The sequence below is a fragment of the Lissotriton vulgaris genome, chromosome 5, assembly GCF_964263255.1.
Source record: "Lissotriton vulgaris chromosome 5, aLisVul1.2, whole genome shotgun sequence".
Lineage (NCBI taxonomy): Eukaryota > Metazoa > Chordata > Amphibia > Caudata > Salamandridae > Lissotriton > Lissotriton vulgaris.
In genome coordinates, this window is record NC_141693.1 from 418,137,619 (window position 1) to 418,157,983 (window position 20,365).

At 43.6% G+C, this 20,365-nt stretch overlaps 1 protein-coding gene across 1 annotated transcript in view; it reads right to left on the reverse strand.

The window, feature by feature from the left end:
- FRMPD2 (FERM and PDZ domain containing 2) overlaps window positions 1-20,365 on the reverse strand; it is a 603,077-nt gene that overhangs the window by 438,386 nt on the left and 144,326 nt on the right. Inside the window, exons 4-5 of the mRNA XM_086921788.1 lie at window positions 19,234-19,299; window positions 16,659-16,844 (exon numbers count right to left, since the gene is read on the reverse strand). Of these exons, the coding sequence (XP_086777914.1) occupies window positions 16,659-16,844; window positions 19,234-19,299 (252 nt within the window). The remainder of the gene's footprint in view (window positions 1-16,658; window positions 16,845-19,233; window positions 19,300-20,365) is intronic.

Sequence of the window (20,365 nt, forward strand, 5' to 3'; positions counted from 1 at the left end):
TTGTTTCATATTTTGTTGTTTTTGGAACATTTTGTACTTTTTTTGGCTTTTATGAACTATTTTATATTTTTTTGGTATTTTTATGGGGATAAACGAAAAAACAGGGAATTGAAAATGGCTCAACTGGAGCAGAAAAAAAAATAAGAAAAAATTAGGGTTTTTTGGGGCATTTGTGGTTGTCCCCAGCAAGGACGATGAGCTTTATGCTCAGTTCACCATAGGAGATGGTCTTACCACAATGTATACATCTTATACGGAAATCCCCAAACCGTGGCTGAATGTTAGGGATCGTCTCCCTTGCCTCTGGTCCCGTTGGAGTGGGTTGATTTCTTTGGGAGGTGGAGTTTGAAAATTGGGGAAGGTTACTGGCCAGTTCTCTCATCTCTGCAGCAGAATAGTTGATTGGATGCCTGCGCTGCAAGTGGCGAATCTTGGTGTTGTTTCCGAAAGAGTTTTTCTTATTAGGGTTTCCCATGGAAAGTTCCACGCCACAGATTAGGCAAGTCACCTTGGCCGCATTTACTTTTTTCTTTCCCTCTGGGATCGAAAAAAACTCCCATACAATGTGTGGTTTTGGCTGGTATGGGGTATTGTGTTCTTGCAGCCATCTTCTCCTCCCCTCCTCCTCCTCCTCCTCCTCCTCTTGTTGACCACCAATGTAATCTTGTGGTGGTCCTCTTGGTGGTTGTGGTGGTGGTGCAGATGCTCCAGCAGCTGCTGCTATTGAAGCCATTTCAAGTACAAAATATACCTGAAAGATTGCAAAAGAGGTCTTCCTAAGTCAAAGGACAAAGTCAGAATAAGGAAAAAAGGTGGGGTCTTTCATCATTTGGAAAAAAAAAGGCCTGAACCAATGAGAAGTGTTATTTTCAGGTCACAAGACCAGGGATTTCATCATTATGAAACCAAAACTGTTCTGCACCAATAAAAAGTGTTATTTTCAGGTCATATGAACGCCGAGAGTGAGTGCACCCCGCAATGGGCAACCTGTGAACTTTGAATATTATCCGGCTGGTCCGGTCGGGGGGTGCACCGCCGCGCAGGTGGCGGCTCCGGTGCTTTCCGTGAGCACTACGGGACAGACTGGCGAGTGGCTGAATGGGGGAAGATACTCACAGCATGCCCGTGAATTTTAATATTAATTGTACAATGTAAGTGCTGCCGGCCCACTGGGGCGTGAACTGGACTACCAATCCCACAAATCTATGTGCTTTCACTCACTGGAGCTTGATTGGTTACAGCACCCAGCACAAGAGTATTTATTGGATAGTCATACGTCAGCACTTACACTGTAGCAGCGTACCTCTGAAGAAGTGCAGAGCCAGAAACTCGTCAGGTGCTGCAAGACGCTGGGTGTGCTACGATCTTCCCTGACCCTATGAACGCCGAGAGTGAGTGCACCCCGCAATGGGCAACCTGTGAACTTTGAATATTATCCGTCCGGTCCGGTCGGGGGGTGCACCGCCGCGCAGGTGGCGGCTCCGGTGCTTTCCGTGAGCACTACGGGACATACTGGCGAGTGGCTGAATGGGGGAAGATACTCACAGCATGCCCCTGAATTTTATTATTAATTGTACAATGTAAGTGCTGCCGGCCCACTGGGGCGTGAACTGGACTACCAATCCCACAAATCTATGTGCTTTCACTCACTGGAGCTTGATTGGTTACAGCACCCAGCACAAGGGTATTTATTGGATAGTCATACGTCAGCACTTACACTGTAGCAGCGTACCTCTGAAGAAGGGCGGAGCCAGAAACGCGCCAGGTGCTGCAAGACGCTGGGTGTGCTACGATCTTCCCTGACCCTATGAACGCCTAGAATGAGAGTGCTCCCCACAATGGGCTACCTGTGAACTTTGAATATATATATATATGTATATATATATAGCAGTCTGAGCGGACTCAGTGGGGCGGCCGTGGACTTTTGGAACCTACTTTGGGGACCCCTGTATCACCTACCTGCAGAGTATCAGCTGGCCCGCACCAATGTGTTTCTCTGCTCCCCATGACACCAACCTGGAGACACAGGCATGATGTACTCTGGGATTTGGAGTTGGGATATTTGTGCAACGAGCAACAGGTGTGCTGTAATACTTTTTTTGAGTTGGGGAGGAGCATTAAGGGCACGCATGCATATCTAAAGCAGCAGGATTGGGTCAACAAGATACAGGACTCCACGCAGTGCAGGGCGCTGAAGAAGGCTGTAGGCTGAAAGGCATTCGCCGCCACTGTTTGGTTCCAGATAAACGTGTCTCCTTGCTGTTAACCCCCTCTGGCCCCTGATTGCTTCTTGGAGTGATGTGACGGCATATTTTGCTGCGACAGCCAGGGGCGCAGAACAGAAGGGCCTGCGGCACAAGTGACCCGGAATACATACTGGCAACACGTTGTTTGACGTCGTTTGTGACTTAGGGTACTGAGAAGTCCAGAGACCACCATCCGTGAAAAACCAAGGACTGGAGAACTGAGGTATTCTACCTCCATTAGGGTGTTTTATTGTTGTAATGACGGCCCCTACTTTACTGCGGTCCTTTTTCACGTTTGGGAGCAGCAGTCTGAGGGGACTCAATGGGGCGGCCGTGGACTTTTGGAACCTACTTTGGGGACCCCTGTATCACCTACCTCCGGAGTATCAGCTGGCCCGCACCAATGTGTTTCTCTGTTTCCCATGCCACCAACCTGGAGACAAAGTCATGGTGTACTCTGGGAGTTGTAGTTGGGATATTTGTGCAACGAGCAACAGGTGTGCTGTAATACATTTTTTTGAGTTGGGGAGGAGCATTCAGGGCATGCATGCATATCTAAAGCAGCAGGATTGGGTCAACAAGATACAGGACTCCACGCAGTGCAGGGTGCTGAAGAAGGCTGTAGGCTGAAATGCATTCGCCGCCACTGTTTGGTTCGAAATAAACGTGCCTCCTTGCTGTTTACCCCCTCTGGCCTCTGATTGCTTCTTGGAGTGATGTGACGACATATATATATATATATATATATATATATACATACATATATATATATATATATATTACCTACTGGCTATCGCCAGTAGGTATATATAGTTAGGATTAATTCCCTATGGGATTTTTGAAAATTCTATGTCTAATAACTTTGGCGTTTGTGGACGGAATCGGCTGAAATTTTCAGGAAAATGGCACATTTTGTTTCTGAGCAGCCCCTGAAAATTTGGTGGGGTTTCGTCAAGGGGGGGCCGAGAAAAAAGGGGGGTCCCAAAACGCGTTTTTCCCATTCATTTTTCCATAGGGCGGTTGGACTCACTTTTAGCTCGAACGGCTGAATGGATTTGCACGAAACTTGGCAAAATTGTAGGGACTGTTAGCCCGATGTGCCTTTGCTAGGTCTCAATATATGTGCTTCAGTGGATTTTGAGAAATTAACGTTTAAATCAAGATATATATCTGTAACAGCGCTCCGGGCAGCGATCCGGTCCGCTTACTTTTCGCGTTTCGGAACTTTGCGCGCAGAAAGCTGATTGGCTCTCCGGTGTCTGTCAACATTCTAAACAGTCCGGAGCGGCCGCCATCTTGTCTCTCGGTAGGATCGAGAGAGAAGAAGAGGTGAAAAACGAAGGGGGAATTTAATGAAAGGGGGCAAGGTATCCCCCTCTTGACCCCCTAGGAATGTTGTTGGGGTTATTAAAGGGTCCCGTGGGGAAAAGAAAAAAAAATGATTTTTCACGGTAGAAGCGCTTCACGGGCCGCGAACTGGGCCGCAAACTGGTAGCGAAACGGGAATTCGCCATTTTGTGCTTCGTTAATTAAATTACTAGGTATAAGGGGGTGCGGGAGACGTATCCTAATCCCCTATGTTTCCTGAGGGTGGCTGAGGAGGCTGATATATGTTGATACATCTCTTCCAGCGGCTGTGCGTGAGCTTTTTTTTTTTTTGCTGCGTGACAGTCCGGAGCGGCCGCCATCTTGTCTCTCGGTAGGATCGAGAGAGAAGAAGAGGTGAAAAACGAAGGGGGAATTTAATGAAAGGGGGCAAGGTATCACCCTCTTGACCCCCTAGGAATGTTGTTGGGGTTATTAAAGGGTCCCGTGGGGAAAATAAAAAAAAAAATGATTTTTCACGGTAGAAGCGCTTCACGGGCCGCGAACTGGGCCGCAAACTGGTAGCGAAACGGGAATTCGCCATTTTGTGCTTCGTTAATTAAATTACTAGGTATAAGGGGGTGCGGGAGACGTATCCTAATCCCCTATGTTTCCTGAGGGTGGCTGAGGAGGCTGATATATGTTGATACATCTCTTCCAGCGGCTGCGCCATCTTGCTTTTTTTCCAATGCCACAATTTTGTCGTGCACGGCAGCCATTTTAGATGCCAGGCTGGTCCCAGGCTATCACCTACCCCTGCGGATGTAGTTTATGGCCCCAGCTGTAGAGAATTCAGACATGCCAACCCTCCCGATTCAGGCGTGTGACTACTGATTTCAGTGCTAGTCTCCCGCCTCCCGATTTCTGCAAGCAAAAACCCGGGGGCATATTATGAACAACTAGCGATAATTTTTGTCTCTAACTTGTTTAGAGACAAAAATTATCGCCGCACATCGGCGATTTTTATCGCAGATAAACCTTGCTATTATCGCAGAAAAGTCAGCGATATTCATGTATTATCGAGCAAATGCTCTTAGCCATGTTATCCACCTCCCATTGGATAACATGGCTAAGAACTGCTCAGGGCAGGTGTTAGATTTTGGAGATATTCGCGCTTAGCGCGAATATCTCCAAAAGTTGGTAATAGGAGATAGCGATGTTAGGGACTGTTTCCAGTCGCTAACATCTTGGCACGCCACTTTGCATGTCATTAGTGATAAGTATCACTGACATGCAAAGCGGGGCCCAAGATGGTCGCTATCTCCTTTTAGCTGTCACTAACTGGTGTTAGCGACAGCTTGGTAATAGGGAGATAATTTTATCTCCGCTTTCATGGCTTTTAAAGCCAAAAAAGCGGAGATAAACCCCCTTGATAATATGCCCCACGATTCCTTGGGGGTTTCAGCTGACAGGGCTTGGTATTGTGTTACATGGTAATTTTTCCAGGAAACGTCAGAGGGTCGATGCAGGGGTTCTAGAAGAGGTGATAAACCATTTAAGCCTCATGAACAAGCGCATGGTCTTTTAAAGATTTGTGAAGTACTCGGGGCGGCGGTGTGTGTGTGCCCTCTTTCAGGAGCGTGCGGGGGGGGCACTGCCAGCAACTTGCCAGGTCAGGTAGTGTTCAACACGTGCATCACCCTTTCTCTGCCTGCTATTGCGCTCCATGCTTCGGAAAGGTAAGAAAAAGAACGTGCATTTGAGTTTGAAATGTCCGATCATGCAGCAGCACACTTCCAAAGCCCACACATGACAATAACCCGATTCAAGGCCCTATTCACCCGTTTTTAAAAAAATAGATAACACTCCAACAAAGTAAGATTATAAAACTTTATTAACTTTTAACTATAATGAACGGAACAAAAACTAAAAACATTTAAACATTTTTCAACTCAAAAAGCAACAATGGTTAGAAGCTGTCTTTTGTGCGAATAGTCCCAAGGCAGCACAACGTGCAGAGTTCTGGACGGCACCCAGGTGATGTCGCCTGGGTGCCGCACTGGTTTTGGGATCCTACAATGCAGCACAGAAAAACAGCGTGGGGCGTCCCGGGTGGTGCGGGGGGAGGCCTCGTCAGTAGCGGTCTGTTGTGCGAATAGTCCCAAGGCAGCAGAACGCGTTGAGATGTTGATGGGACTGTGTCCAGTGTCCCATGGCTGACACAACATGTACGACAGGCACCCAGGTGATGTCCAGTAAACTGCAGCACTGGTTTTGGTATCCTACAATGCTGCTCCGAAAATTGGCGTGCGGCGGCCCGGGGGGGGGGGGGGGGCGTGGGGGAGGCGGCGTGAACGGGCCTCCCCAGGTGGCGGCCATCTAGCTGAGTTGCGCCCGCTCTTGCGGCTACAGCGTCTCGCTCACCATGTTGTTGAGTTGCTCCCACTCTTGCAGTGCAGCGATAGGCGGCTGCCACATGGCTCTTAAAATGGCGGACGGCTCCTCGGTTTTGGGCCTGGTCCACTAAAATGGCCCTGGGACACCTTGGAACTCGGACGCTTGCCTGCTAGGGCTTGGGCTCCATTCTCGAAAAGCGTCCCCTCAGCCGTGAAGATTCTACAAAAGTCTTGGGGGCCCCCGACTCCCGCAGGCTTCCGGTGGGGAGCGGCTGCCATGATTGCTCGCGGAATGACCACGACGTAGCCACGAGATGGTGGTGCTCTCATGCTGACGCCAGCTTCAGTCTGAATGATCCAGAAACAAGGTGGGGCTTTCATCGTTTGGGAAAAAAAAATGTTCTAAACCAATGAAAAGTGTTATTTTTAGGTCATATGACCAAGCCTTCCATCTTTAGGAAACCAAAAGTAAAATGAACCAATGAAAAGTTTTATAAACAAGTCACATGACCTGTTATGCGGCATAGGGCTACAAAAAGCGTAGAAAATCCGTTGGCACGTGAGGCGGCGTCAGTAGCGGACCGATGTGCGAATAGGCCGAAGGCAGCACAACGCGCCGAGATCCGGATGGCACCGAGGTGGTGTCCAGCAAATTGCCGCACTGGTGTGGCCATCCTACAATGCTGCGCCGAAAGACGGCGTGTCCAGCTGAGTTGCGGTCACTGTTGCGGTACAGGGACTCGAACGCGCCGAGATCCGGATGGCACCGAGGTGGTGTCCAGCAAATTGCCGCACTGGTGTGGCCATCCTACAATGCTGCGCCGAAAGACGGCGTGTCCAGCTGAGTTGCGGTCACTGTTGCGGTACAGTGACTCGAACGCGCCGAGATCCGGATGGCACCGAGGTGGTGTCCAGCAAATTGCCGCACTGGTGTGGCCATCCTACAATGCTGCGCCGAAAGATGGCGTGTCCAGCTGAGTTGCGGTCACTCTTGCGGTACAGTGAGTCGAACGCGCCGAGATCTGGATGGCCCCGATGTTGTGTCCAGCAAGTTGCCGCACTGGTGTGGCCATGCTACAATGCTGCGCCGAAAGTCGGCGTGGGGTGCCCCGTTGGCTTATGAGGTGATGTCAGTAGTGGACCGATGTGTGAATAGGTCGGAACCAGCACAAGGCGCCAAGATCCGAATGGCAAGTCCTGGATGTTGAGTGCCTCAGTTGAGAGTTCTGAGCAGTGCTTGTAAGACTGTCTGAAGCTTATTTGCACCTGCTGCAGCTTCACTATTGCCCTGGTGTGGCCAAAGGTCGCACATGACATAGGCGGCCGGCTCCCGAGGTCCGGCGGAACTTTTTTCCTTTTCCTTTCTGCTTCTTTTCCTACAATCCGTTTCATCTGAAGACACGACCAGGTCCCTGAATGTGTGCAGGGGGACGCTATTGATTGAATGAAAATGGCGGCTTGACACAAAGCTGACTCAAGCGTTACTGTTGATGCTATACAGACAAAAATTGGTTTTCAGTTTGTACATTCTTCAGGTTTTTTTTTTCCATCCAAGTCTGATTGAGAGTTTGTAGAAAAATGGCTTCAGATTTTCCACATACTACTCTTCAACATTCTTCCTAAATGTAACAATGTGAAACTCACTAGGAGAACGGCTGTTTCTGTTTCCTTTCAAAATGCTGCCAACAATATTTTCTGAATGGAAGACACCATCTTGTAGCATAAAGGGCCGAAAGGGGTTCTGGTCTGGCCGATGGTTGGTGGAGACATTTTGACTATATCTTGGACCTGCCCGGCCTCGCCCAAAATGGCGCCGATATAAATGGGACTCGTAACTCCTTGCCCGCAAATGTATATCTAGAAAATGTTATTGTAAGTGGCCCTGTCGTATTTTAATTACAAAATGTACGTCCACCGATTCCGCAACTGTTAGACACCTTTGTTCTTGCAACCTAATGGCCCGCTCGTTACGTTCTTCTACAGTGTAAATGTCTCCTCATCATATACGATTTCAGTTTGCTCCGTGGCCGGCCCACGTGGTTATAGGCCCGTATTTGTATACTGACATTTTCACAATAAAGGTTTTTAAAACAAAACACGGTAGTAGTATTTACATTGGTAAAGTTTTTACTTTTAGTCACTGTTTTCGAATCAGTAAAAGGCAAGTGAAATAAAGCAGTCCAATTACATGACGGATAAAAGGTATAATATGTAGGAACGCAGTAAAGATAAATGGTCAAGGGCAGTTGTGTTTTTCATGTCTGCAATATAAAGTGATCGATAAGAATCTGATAATCAGGCGTATCGGCGACTAAGACAGCAGGCCGAATCTCTTTTACTCAACGGCTCCGTCATGGAAGGAAGAAACGCCCTTTTTCTCGAAAAAGGAATATATTTTACTTGCAAGACAGTTGTAAATTTTCCGGGAAAGTACATTAGCCTGGAATATTATAACATATGTTTGAAAAAAAAATATTGTTCGAAAACAATAAAAAGCGTAATTTTTAGGTCATATGACCAAGCTTTTCATCATTAAATTAACAAAAGTAAAATGAACCAATGAAAAGTTTTATTAACAAGTCACATGACCTGTTATGCTTACGTTACGCGCTGCGCGCCGCGCCTCGGATCACTTCCGGGCGCGGTAACGCGGCGTGTCATATAACGCATTACGCGACAACGTAGGTCAAGAATATAGTCAAAATGTCTCCACCAACCAGCGTTCGGAACACAACCCCTTTCAGCAGTCCAAAAAGTTCTGTTAAATGACAACAGAGGGGACAGGCAACAAGAACCATCAGTCAAAGAGGGGAGGGCAAGTTCTTCTCTTCCGGGTCATGTTGGGGCGCTACCGGAACTGATCGAATTGGTAGTCTACAGTGTTTCTGGATGTTTCAGACTAAAGCTGGCGTCAGCATGAGACCACTACCATCTCGTAGCTCCGTCGTGGCCATTCCACGAGCAATCATGGCAGCCGCTCCCCACCAGAAGCCTGCGGGAGTCGGAGGCCCCCAAGACTTTTGTAGAATCTTCACGGCTGAGGGGACGCTTTTCGAGAATGGGACCCAAGCCCTATCAGGGAAGCGTCCGAGTTCAAAGGTGTCCCAGGGCCATTTTAGTGGACCAGGCCCAAAACCGAAGAGCCGGCCGCCATTTTGAGAGTCCTGTGGCAGCCGCCTATCGCTGCACCGCAAGAGCGGGAGCAACTCAACTACATGATGAGCGAGACGCTGTAGTCGCAAGAGCGGGCAGTAAACAGCTGAATGGCGGAAGAGGCACAGTGTAGCAAAAGCGGGCGGAATGGCAACTGAAACGGTAAAGGGGCGCCCCACTACAGCGTGTCTTCAGGTCAAACGGATTGTGGGACAAGGTTCAGAATTGAAGAGTCATCAAAAGGCAAAAAGTTCTGCCGGACCCCGGGAGCCGGCCGCCTATGTCGGGGGCGATCTCAGGCTACACCAGTGCTATAAGACTTGGGGAGGGTGTCGGAGCCAAGCGTCTTCTCCGAGTCCATGGCCATTACACCGCCCCTCAGGGGCCTCCGTCAAGCTGTTTAGGAAGGTAACATATCACATTGTTTTCTAATGCAGTCAGGTCCACAAACGACACTCACTTACTTTGAGAATAGTGAAGCTGCAGTAGGTGGAAATAAGCTTCAGACAGTGTTACAAGCACTGCTCAGAACTCTTAACTATGGCACCCAACATCCAGAACTTATGCCATTTGAGAATGGCAGTGACATCGAAGCAACTCAGGGACCAAAACCATTAACGTACTTTCACGTATGAAAATCTTACTTGGGGAGGGGGCAGGAGCGAAGCGCCCCCTCCCAGTCAGCGCCACCACACCGTATGTTGAAAATTTGAAGCCATCGTTCTACAAAGTCAACGAAACTTGGATTGAAAAATCTAGAAAAATGTACAAACTGAAAACCAGTTTTGGTCTGCATAGCATCAGTAGCAACGCTTGAGTCAGCTTTGTGTCAAGCCGCCATTTTGATTCAACAAAGCACAGGCATTGAAAAAGGCTCAAACTCAGAACTCTGAACTATGGCACCCAACATCCAGGAGCTTGCCATCCGGATCTTGGAGCCTTGTGCTGCTTTCGACCTATTCACACATCGGTCCACTACTGACATCATCTTATAAACCAACGTTATGTAAATAGTTTTTTAATAAAATGTTTTACCCTGTTTCTTTGCTGGTGTGTTGTCTATATTTTTAATATTTGCATAGGGTTTGTCATTATTTTGTGCGGGATGGGTGATGGAGCCGAGCTGTCTTGCAGCCCTCATGGTGTGGAGCTCAGTTCATCTCACTATTTTCGTATTTCTCATGAAGGGTTGTTCCTAATATTTCTATTTTAGCGAGGTCAAAAAGAGATCCAATTAGTGGCCTACTGATTTTGCTCGATTACTTTTATTTTTTTACACGATTTTTCACTATCTGCAAAGACTAAACAGAGTATTGCGACTTTGTGCTTGTTTGTAAATAGAGAATGATCCAAAGAGAACCAATTCTAAAACAGTAAATGCTTGGACAACAATCAATCAAATGGAGAGACAAGCAGGCACGACGGATTACAACGGGGGTAAAGGCCTGCGTTAACTACCCTTCAGTATCTGCAAAGAGAGAGTACTACTAAGACAAAAGAGGGGAGGGGGGGGGTGCAGCGTTCAAAGCACATCAGCGTGCATAAATACGAAAATGTTTTTATCTATCACGTACTTGACATTTTAAAGCTTTTCATATTTGCTATTAAAAAACCAATGAAATTCACAGAAAAAACCATAGGTTATAGTGGATATATAGTTAGGAATTTGCATTTACAAAACCTTGAAAATTCAATGAAAAAACCATTGGTTTTAGGCCATATATAGTTAGGGATTTGCATTTACAAAACCTTATTTTACTCGCATAAAACCATTGAAATTCCATATATAGTTATAAGCGCTAACTATATATCGCGCACCCGCAATCCACTGCTGATGATGTCACATATTACATCATTCATGACATGGTTAGTGACATCACTGATGACATCACTGATGACATCTCAAATGACATCACTGATGACATCACTGAAAACATCTCATTTGACATGACTGATAACATCACTGATGATATCATTCATGTGATAATACGATGAACCTCTTCAGACTCTAATATAACCTTAGATACAATCAGTGTAAACAGACACTCACAGACTGTCACTCATCCATGGAGTTACTCACACACCTAGTCGGTCATGCAAAGAATCAATCACACCTCCATTTCCTCAACTATACAGTTATACAAACTTTACTTATTCAAACATATACTAACACATATTTACTCTATTATACAATCCCTGATACAAGTTCACAATGATCCATACAGCCACTCACACATTCACTGGCTCTTATGCACAGTTATTTATATATGTCAACTCTCACATGTACTGTGTTTTACATATGTACTTACTTTGACATGTAGCACTGAGATATCCATTCACTCACCAATACACTCATGCACACAGTCAACCGCCCATACAGCTTTTTCCACATGCACTTTTGAAACCATACATCTAGTGAATCAACTGCTCACACATCTATGCACAGAGTCACACACCTCCCAGCCACCCACACACACACTCAGTATCCCATACAAATACTTGGGCAACCAATCAATAACCCATACAGTTACTCATATAGCTACTTATCAACACATGCAACAGTTTACAGAACAACAGACATAATGATGCACAAATTAAGACAGTTTAGTCACTAACCCATGCACTCAGTGAGACACATTTAATCACTCACTCATACAGTCAGTCATGCACCTACTAAATCCTTCATCCAGACACTTATATATCCACTCATTCTTCAATATGTAAGAGATATTTTAACTTTACAGAAACATACAGTCACTGGATGATGTCATCAGTGATGTCATCAGTGATGTCATTTGAGATGTCATCAGTGATGTCATCAGTGATGTCACTAACCATGTCATGAATGATGTAATATGTGACATCATCAGCAGTGGATTGCGGGTGCGCGATATATAGTTAGCGCTTATAACTATATATGGAATTTCAATGGTTTTATGCGAGTAAAATAAGGTTTTGTAAATGCAAATCCCTAACTATATATGGCCTAAAACCAATGGTTTTTTCATTGAATTTTCAAGCTTTTGTAAATGCAAATTCCTAACTATATATCCACTATAACCTATGGTTTTTTCTGTGAATATATATATATATATATATATATATATATATATATATATATATATATATATATATATATATATATATATATATATATATATATATCTGGAGAAACTCGAACCACTTCCTGATACTCCGCAGCAGCAGACAGGCGAGGAAAGAGACACAGACCTCGAGGTATTTCAGGTGGGCAAAGTGATTTTATTGTAAGTGACCCAACACAACGCGTTTCAAGCCCGTAAGCCCTTGATCACGTGTCACAAGTGAAAACACCATCTACTATATTTAAAGTGATTAGTGCCCCTCCCAGATTTGACATCACAGGTCACATGTGCATAGGCACTGAAAACATACTAATATGTCTCCTTCTATCATTTTAGAATATTGCATGAAGGCATGTAAGCGCAGTTTGACACACACAAATTTTATATATATACGTGTTCAATAAATATTTAAAACAACATGTAAAGTGCTATGTGCCAAAATATTTGTAAAATAATAAATACAAATCGTATTAAAAAGTCTCATTGGATAAATCCAAAAACTGCCAACATGATGGCCACTATGTTATTTGCATATGACCGAATAAATCCGATTGCTTTTACAGCCGACAAAACTTCCTGTATAATATATATATATATCCAGACAGTCACCAAAAACAGAGCTCTCGCTTCCAATATAAAATGACGAAGAGCAGACCCCTAAGTTGCTGGTGCAAAGTGATCAGTTTATTTGTGCCAGCACGCGCGCCATGACGCGTCTCGCCTCGGAAAGAAGCTTGATCACATGACATACTGCATGCTGGAAAGACAGACTTTTAAAGTGACAGTGCAATTACGCTAATGGTCAAATTGTAAACATAGACAAAATACTGTGCAAAAGAACGCAATGGAATAAATAAATAAATATTGTTCCATATATCAAAAAGCGTCGAGGTAGCAGCATTATGGGGTACATTTAGAAATATCCATGGTAAAAACATATATAAAAAATTCATATATTCTGTGATACACATTGTAACAACTGAGAGCTAAAAACTCTCATACCGTCGTACACATTGTTTTTTTTGGGGCCCCAAAAAAACAGAATAACCCCAATACCTCCGGGCCCAATTACATAATGCCGCCAAAAATTGTGTACCTCTGTTTCAAATATTGCACAATCCCAAAATTAAGGATAACAACTGTCCAAAATACCATCCAATTTCATATAGCCCTAGTGGGCCATGCCGATGGTACAAGTCTGCCCAGTGATTTAAAGTGCAAAGTGCAAATGAAATTGTGCAAAATATGCTAATAGTGCAAGAGACAAACAGATTATAAAAAACATTTATATCATAAGTAACTGTGCATCGCTCAGCCTCAACCTGTAATTAACTTAAATCACAGTAAATAATTTCATAGAATCAAATCCCCGGACAGGCAAAATCTTCCTGGTTAGTCTTTAAATACATATGTACAGGTCCTCCCTATCGTTTAATCCATTTGGAATTTTACTGGCTAACTCCAATATATATCTCGTTTCGAGGAGACTGAGCTTGGCCTCTCGATCTCCTCCTCTCCTAGATGCTACTACTGTGTCAATGACATAATATTGGAGTTGACCTGGATTACCTGCATGTTTCAGTTCGAAATGCCTGGCAACTGGGTAAGTCTGGTCGTGCCCTACAACCGCCCGGATGTGTTGGAGTATCCATTTGTGGGCGGGTAACCTTTTACTGCCAACATACCGCAGCCCACACGGTCACTCCAACACATACACTGCGTAGTCAGTCCTGCATGTTAACCTCCTAGTGAAGGCGATATATATATATATACCAATTGTGGTCGCCAGTATGTAGTTATAGTTAGGACCATGTTTCCATAGGAAACGTGTTTTTTAGCTTCTCTATATCTTTAGCACCGTTTGACGAATCTTCTGCATAACTATGTTTGGACTGCTTCGCCAAAATGTAAATGTAAAAATATGTGGCCTCACTTCGGTGCGGATTTGTGAGTTTCAGGAATACACAAAGTTTCCAACTATATGTCTGGAATCCTGTATCAGTTATCGGTTCATTTTAGCACAAAACTGCCTTTCTCAATCTTTTTTTCTCAAATCGCTATTACAATTGCTAAATTCCAGTCATGGAAGAAATTCTTTCCCGCACTAGTTTGGTAAACTTCTGACTCTGATGTTTCCCCATATCCGGTCTGGTGGCAGGCTGACCTCTAAACTTTCACTCCGCTGTGCAGTCTGCCAGCCAGCGCCTAATTGCAGGGGTGCAAAGGATGACGCTGTTGCTATCACCTTAACATTAACTCCTCTCCCTTCGTAAAAGGAGACCCAGCACTCAAGGAAATGTGATAACAGTTCTTTAATTCATTCCACTCTCCCACTCATAAAATCAAAGAGACGCGTTTCCGCACATAGTTGCCTTTCTCAATCATTTTTTTTTTCAAATCACCATTACAATTGCAAAATTTATGCAAATGTCCTTTTCCACAGTCATGGAAGAAATATTTTTCCGCACTAGTCTGTTCAACCTTGCTCGTCATGATAAATGGAATGTCAATAAATGTTCAAGGTTAGGCGGTAAGTATTAAAATTAATTTTTAAATCTTGCAGGCAACTGAAATGGTAAAACCTTATGGACAGTGGTCAAATTAATAATCTCACCAATTTGTTTTTCACAAATTGTCCTTCAAATCTCCACGCTTAGCAAATGTTTACGGTATCCTGCTCTAGAGCTTTGGACTGATTCTTAAAAAGGTGTAAATCTGCTCTTAAGGGTATGTGACCTGACTTTAGTGCAAATTTGTTTCAGGAATACACAAAGTCTTGTAACAGTTATCAGTTTGTTAGAGTACTTCTGGAAATCTTTTACGAATTTTTCGCATGACATGAGTAAATATATATATATACACAAACACACACATATATATACTTGCTTGAGCTGAAGTCTTTTGAAAAACTGCAAATGTCCTTTCTAACATTTTTGGTGATGAGAAATGGACAATACCATTCTGCTACCACCCCACCAATGTATGGGTTGTTCCCGCCTACTTCCGCTGCAGCATAGGATTTGCATCTACTATTGCTAGGACTACATTTCCAACTTTTTCAAGGATTGAAAATGGTTACAGAAGAGGTTTGTACTACACACAAATGTGTACTTTTGCAGGAGCACATAAACTCACACAGCATTGCCCGCTGCAGTTAGTAGATTTTCACAAATGAAAATTGTCAGTGGAGTTCATCCTTTCATAAGATGGGGACTACAACTGCTGGCCGGCTGAACTCAGACCTACACCCAGCACCCACAGTAGGCACCTCAGAATCATCATTGACAGCAACTAAGACATGACTGCCCAAGTCAACATTGTCACTGCATCCTGGTTTCACACTCTGTACATGTTGAGGGAGATCTTTAAATAGTTCCCAAGCAACACCAGAAAAGTAATCACTGATGCCCTAATCACCTGCAAGTTAGAATTCAGGAACACCGTCTACATTGGGACAAGCAAGCAACTCACCAGAAGACAACACGACATTCAGAACTCAGTAGCCAAACATATCCTCAAACCTGCACATAGAACTCATATTACACCACAGTTCAGTGAGCTCAACTGACTCCTGAATGCCCAACCCTTGCCCTGAGTTACCTAGCTCTAAGATATCTAGTATCTAGATATTTTGCTTTTGGGCAAGCACACACAACAATCATGCATGCACATAGTGGTGTAGGCGACCCTGTAAGGTGTGAGGCCCACAGCCTGGGTCTGTGGTCTGCTAGAGTGCACAAAGCTTACCCTCAAGCGGATACAAGACTTCTGTCTCTGCACATTCAATTGAAGGTGGTATTGTGCAATCATAAGATAGACAAAGGTGTGGAAGGAGGGAATGGAGAGAGTTGTTGACAAGTTTAGTTATCTTAGCTTTGTTTGGTAAACATGCAATTGTCTGAATTACATTTTTAAGCATTACTGTACTGCTCCAATGACTGCATGACAAACACATTGGATGCCACTGTTCCATGCTAACAGCAATAACTACAGCCACAACTTACAACCCTGGTGCCAGGATATGGAATACTTAAAGCCTACAAAGCTGATTTATTGTATATGTGCATGCTCTGTGCTTATGTGAAATGCAATAAAATGTGTTTACAAAAAAAGGAGGGACTAGAGTAAGGTAAATTGGGAGATGGAGCATAAAGCTGATTTCTGAGGACCCATGAGAACAGAAGGAGTGTGTTAGGCCATTATCATATTTTCTTCTTATAGTCTATTGACTTTACCGTAGAGTTTTGGCCCCCTTGTACAGTTCTGTAACCAAAGTAATAATCTTTAAATGTGCAAACTAGGCTGTCAAATATGTGCAATCTTTTTATGCTACTTTTTAACATAAAGATTAATCATTGATCAATTTTGAAGCTTGGCAGTGTTCAATTATTGGTGTAGGAGATAGCATCTGTATGATAATTCATTTTGAGAAAGTGATAAATCTGTGAACTAACCTCAGTCGGACTTCCCAGAACCAACCGTGCAAGCCCTTTTATGTGTGCTATCGGTGGGGGAAAGGCTGGATCTTGTTGATGTTCCTGACACTGTGCTAGCAAGGTGTCCAGTGCAGGTCTCTTCTGAGGTAGCTCCTCACACATTGTAAGTAGAAGGGAGTGCAGTGCATGGCTGAGGTCCAGAGGCTGTAGAATCAAGATGAAACATTAAGGCACTGACAAATGAATTAGTCTACCTCAATAAGTAAACTCTAGTGCACAACACACTCCACTTCACTCACAAAGAAACATCTTGCTACTATGAGGAGACATGGAACATGTTACACGTATGACAATGACAAAAAACATGTGAATGATTAGCTGTAAGACCAAGAACAGGAAAGTCTACAACAATCATTCGAAGAAAGTATAGGGTTACAAGAAAAAAAAGGTATGATCTGTTCTTTCAAAGAAAGTGTGGGTGATACACTGGAGGATCAGACTTCTTATGTATTATTTCCCCAGGCAGGTACAGGTAAAGAATACAGTGCCAAAAAGAAATATACAGTCTGGTACTAGTGCTCACATTTCTTCCAGAAATGGACTTCAGAACTGCTGTTCTAGCCCTCAAACTCATGGATGGTGCTAGCTCACAGTGTTCCATGGTCTCCCAGACTCTACACTGGCACCCATTAAGGACATCCTACACACCGCAGCATGTCCCATTGGAGGCCTGAAGAAATATAATGACAACACCCACATCTTGATGGAACTACACTGGCTTCCCTTGCTTGCCTGCACTATCCTCAAAACCAGTTGCAGTATTTACAAAGTCATCATGACTGGCACCCCGGCTTATCTTGTAGATAAGTCACCTTCTCTGGGGTTTCTCAGTACACCCATAGCCAGGACACCATCAGATTGCGTATTAAAAAGTGCAACAAATAAAAAAGAAGGCAACACGCCTTTTCCATCTATGCACCCAAGATTGGGAACAACATGCCCATATCCATCAGGACCGCCCAAACGCTGCTCTAATTTAGGAACAAGTTGAAGATGCACTTCTTAAAAGAACACCACATCGGAATGCATTAACAATTCACAAAGCAGCTACCGTTCTTATCCCTCATTGACTTTGTTCTTGGCTTTTTCCTAGATGTGTGCTAGAGAGGTACCACATACATACACAGACAGATACATCTGAGCTCTTATTTCCTGAGGCCATCAATCATGCTATACTACCTGTGCCTATCGTGCTATAACCCTGCATATGAAGTATGACCTAATGTCCTAACCACACGTATAATGCCAAACGTGTTGTCAGAGACTGTCAAGACTCTCTTTGGCCTCTGTATATACTGCAGTAACTATGTGTCACCTGTAGAGCCCATCTACCACCTCCACAAATGTTGTCATAACTCTGTAGAGGGTGCCAAGGTTGCTGTACCACGATGCTTCTGCATTGACAGGCTAGCATAAACTACTATCTCCCATATGTTGCTAAAATTCTGAGATAGTGTCAATGCTCTTCACGCCGTCATTTTTGATTTGATAAAGTTAAACTGAAAATCTCCACCAATGCATCTTCTTGGGTTCCTGTGATTGTTCTGCAGCTTGGCAGCCCTGCAATCAATTAGATTGACCTGACTGGTTGAAGAGTGGCCAATCAGCACAGTAACCAGCTGGATTGATCCATCTGCTAGACACCAAGTGGCTTTTCAGAATAGTTGAAATACTTCATAGCCTTTGTGGAGCAGCAAAGCATGGACCACATGTGCACAGTTTCTTCCACCTATGTGAGACTGCATGCACAGTCTCAGATCTGAGGTGGTATTAGACGTACATTCAGCTGATAACATCATGTGGGGTCTCAATTAATAGCATAGCTGTGACCAGACAAAAGTAAAATGGTCACTACTATACACAGGTTCAATGTCAGTCACAAGTGGGTTCAAACCTGGGAAGGTAGTTTAACCAGTGTCTTTTGTTTAGAAAAATGTCAATGGAAGACAGGTTTAAGGTATTCTTAGACTGTCCCAACACCCATGATCATGCTGTCTCACTATTGTCTGAATTATATTGGAATATGTGCAAGAATTTCTCTGGCCAACACTCATATGCTGATGGATTCAGCAAACATCATGAGAACATCCCTGAAACTAGCCCCAATATTGTATGTGGATCTTGTGGGGAAAAAACATCAGTTACAACCACCTATGATAGAATGATATTTTTATGATTATTTTTAACTTTGTTTGGGTGAGCTCATCATATGTTCATCTATTTTGGCAATAAAACTCTCTGCCACATTCGAGCAGTACTTTCAGCAGAAAGGAAGAATGATATCTCAACACTCACCAACACAATTAACTGGACACATTTACCTCATCGCACCAGGCAATACTATCCTTACAGTGCACCGTATTCATTGTAGGCTTACATACCACTGAAGAGCCTCACTATAGTTCTACAGCCAAAAACATGATAGGAGCACTGAACATATGCAACCCAATAAACATCTTTCTTCCACTAAAGTGGATCCTATAGGCAGTAATGAGCTCTACTAGAGTACCTCTTGCTGACAGACAGCACTGACCTGCTCAGATGGAACTTTGTAGTCAGACGACCAGTATAGCGTCATACCCAAGGAATACACCAGCATCTAGAGGGAGTAAAAACAGAGAATGCAAAAAAACAATGCTTTATCCATAGCAAAACTGCAGGACAAAGACTAAGAATGTTGAGGACAAGAGCCAAAGATTCACTAAGAAAGAAAGGTTGTAACAGCATCGTGAACCCATCAATGAGCTACTTACCTTAAGCACACATACTTAAGTTGCAAACACCAATATGTACTAAAAACTATGACAGTAGTAGCAATATGCACGCACACTCATCTAATAATATCAATAGAAACTTATCATTGAGCCGACATTAACATTATACATCCATCATAAGCTTATAGGAGCACTATACACCAGTCACTGAGACAACAGGAGTCCAACAGCCCAAAGCTGGAGAAAATAACAGCACTGTGCAGCTATTTTACTTTTCGCATGTTTAATCAGCTTGCTTCTCTAGCCTCCTCACTCTTTCATTTATTTGTCAGCCGTCAAAAGTAAAATGTCAGTATTGTCAACATTTAGTAAAACCTTTTAATTATCATTTACCTCACAAATAACATATATCATCTTGTTGCAATAATGTATTGTATTATGCTGCTGCTAAAATAATATTCTAGCTTTGTTTTTATGAGAGTAAATGGATTTATCTTTAGTATAAAGTCCCAGATTGGAGTTATATATGATTTTCTGCTTAAAGAAAGTCATTCAGCTCAACAGCTTCTGAATTATGCATTGATTTCCTTATTTTTTAATAGGTTTTTGATTATTACTGTCCGCTCTATGAAAAAAAAATCCATGATCAAACATATCTGATTTACAATGTCTGTGGGATTTATGCTATATATTTCATTAGAAGTGGTATATAACTCAATTTTCATTTATTACTCCTTCAAGATGCAGGTAAGCATCTGATTATTCTTTCTTAATCTATTTTCTCATATATTTTGTTTTAATTCTTCTAATTTTATGTTCTTCGCACACTTATGTTCAGGGCGTAGCTTCAGGAGGATGTTTAGGGTGTGACATCCCCTATATAAATGGATTCTTAGCTTGGGAGTTGGGACTCGGGCCCTGAGTTGGATTTGAAATGTCTGTGTTGGCTTT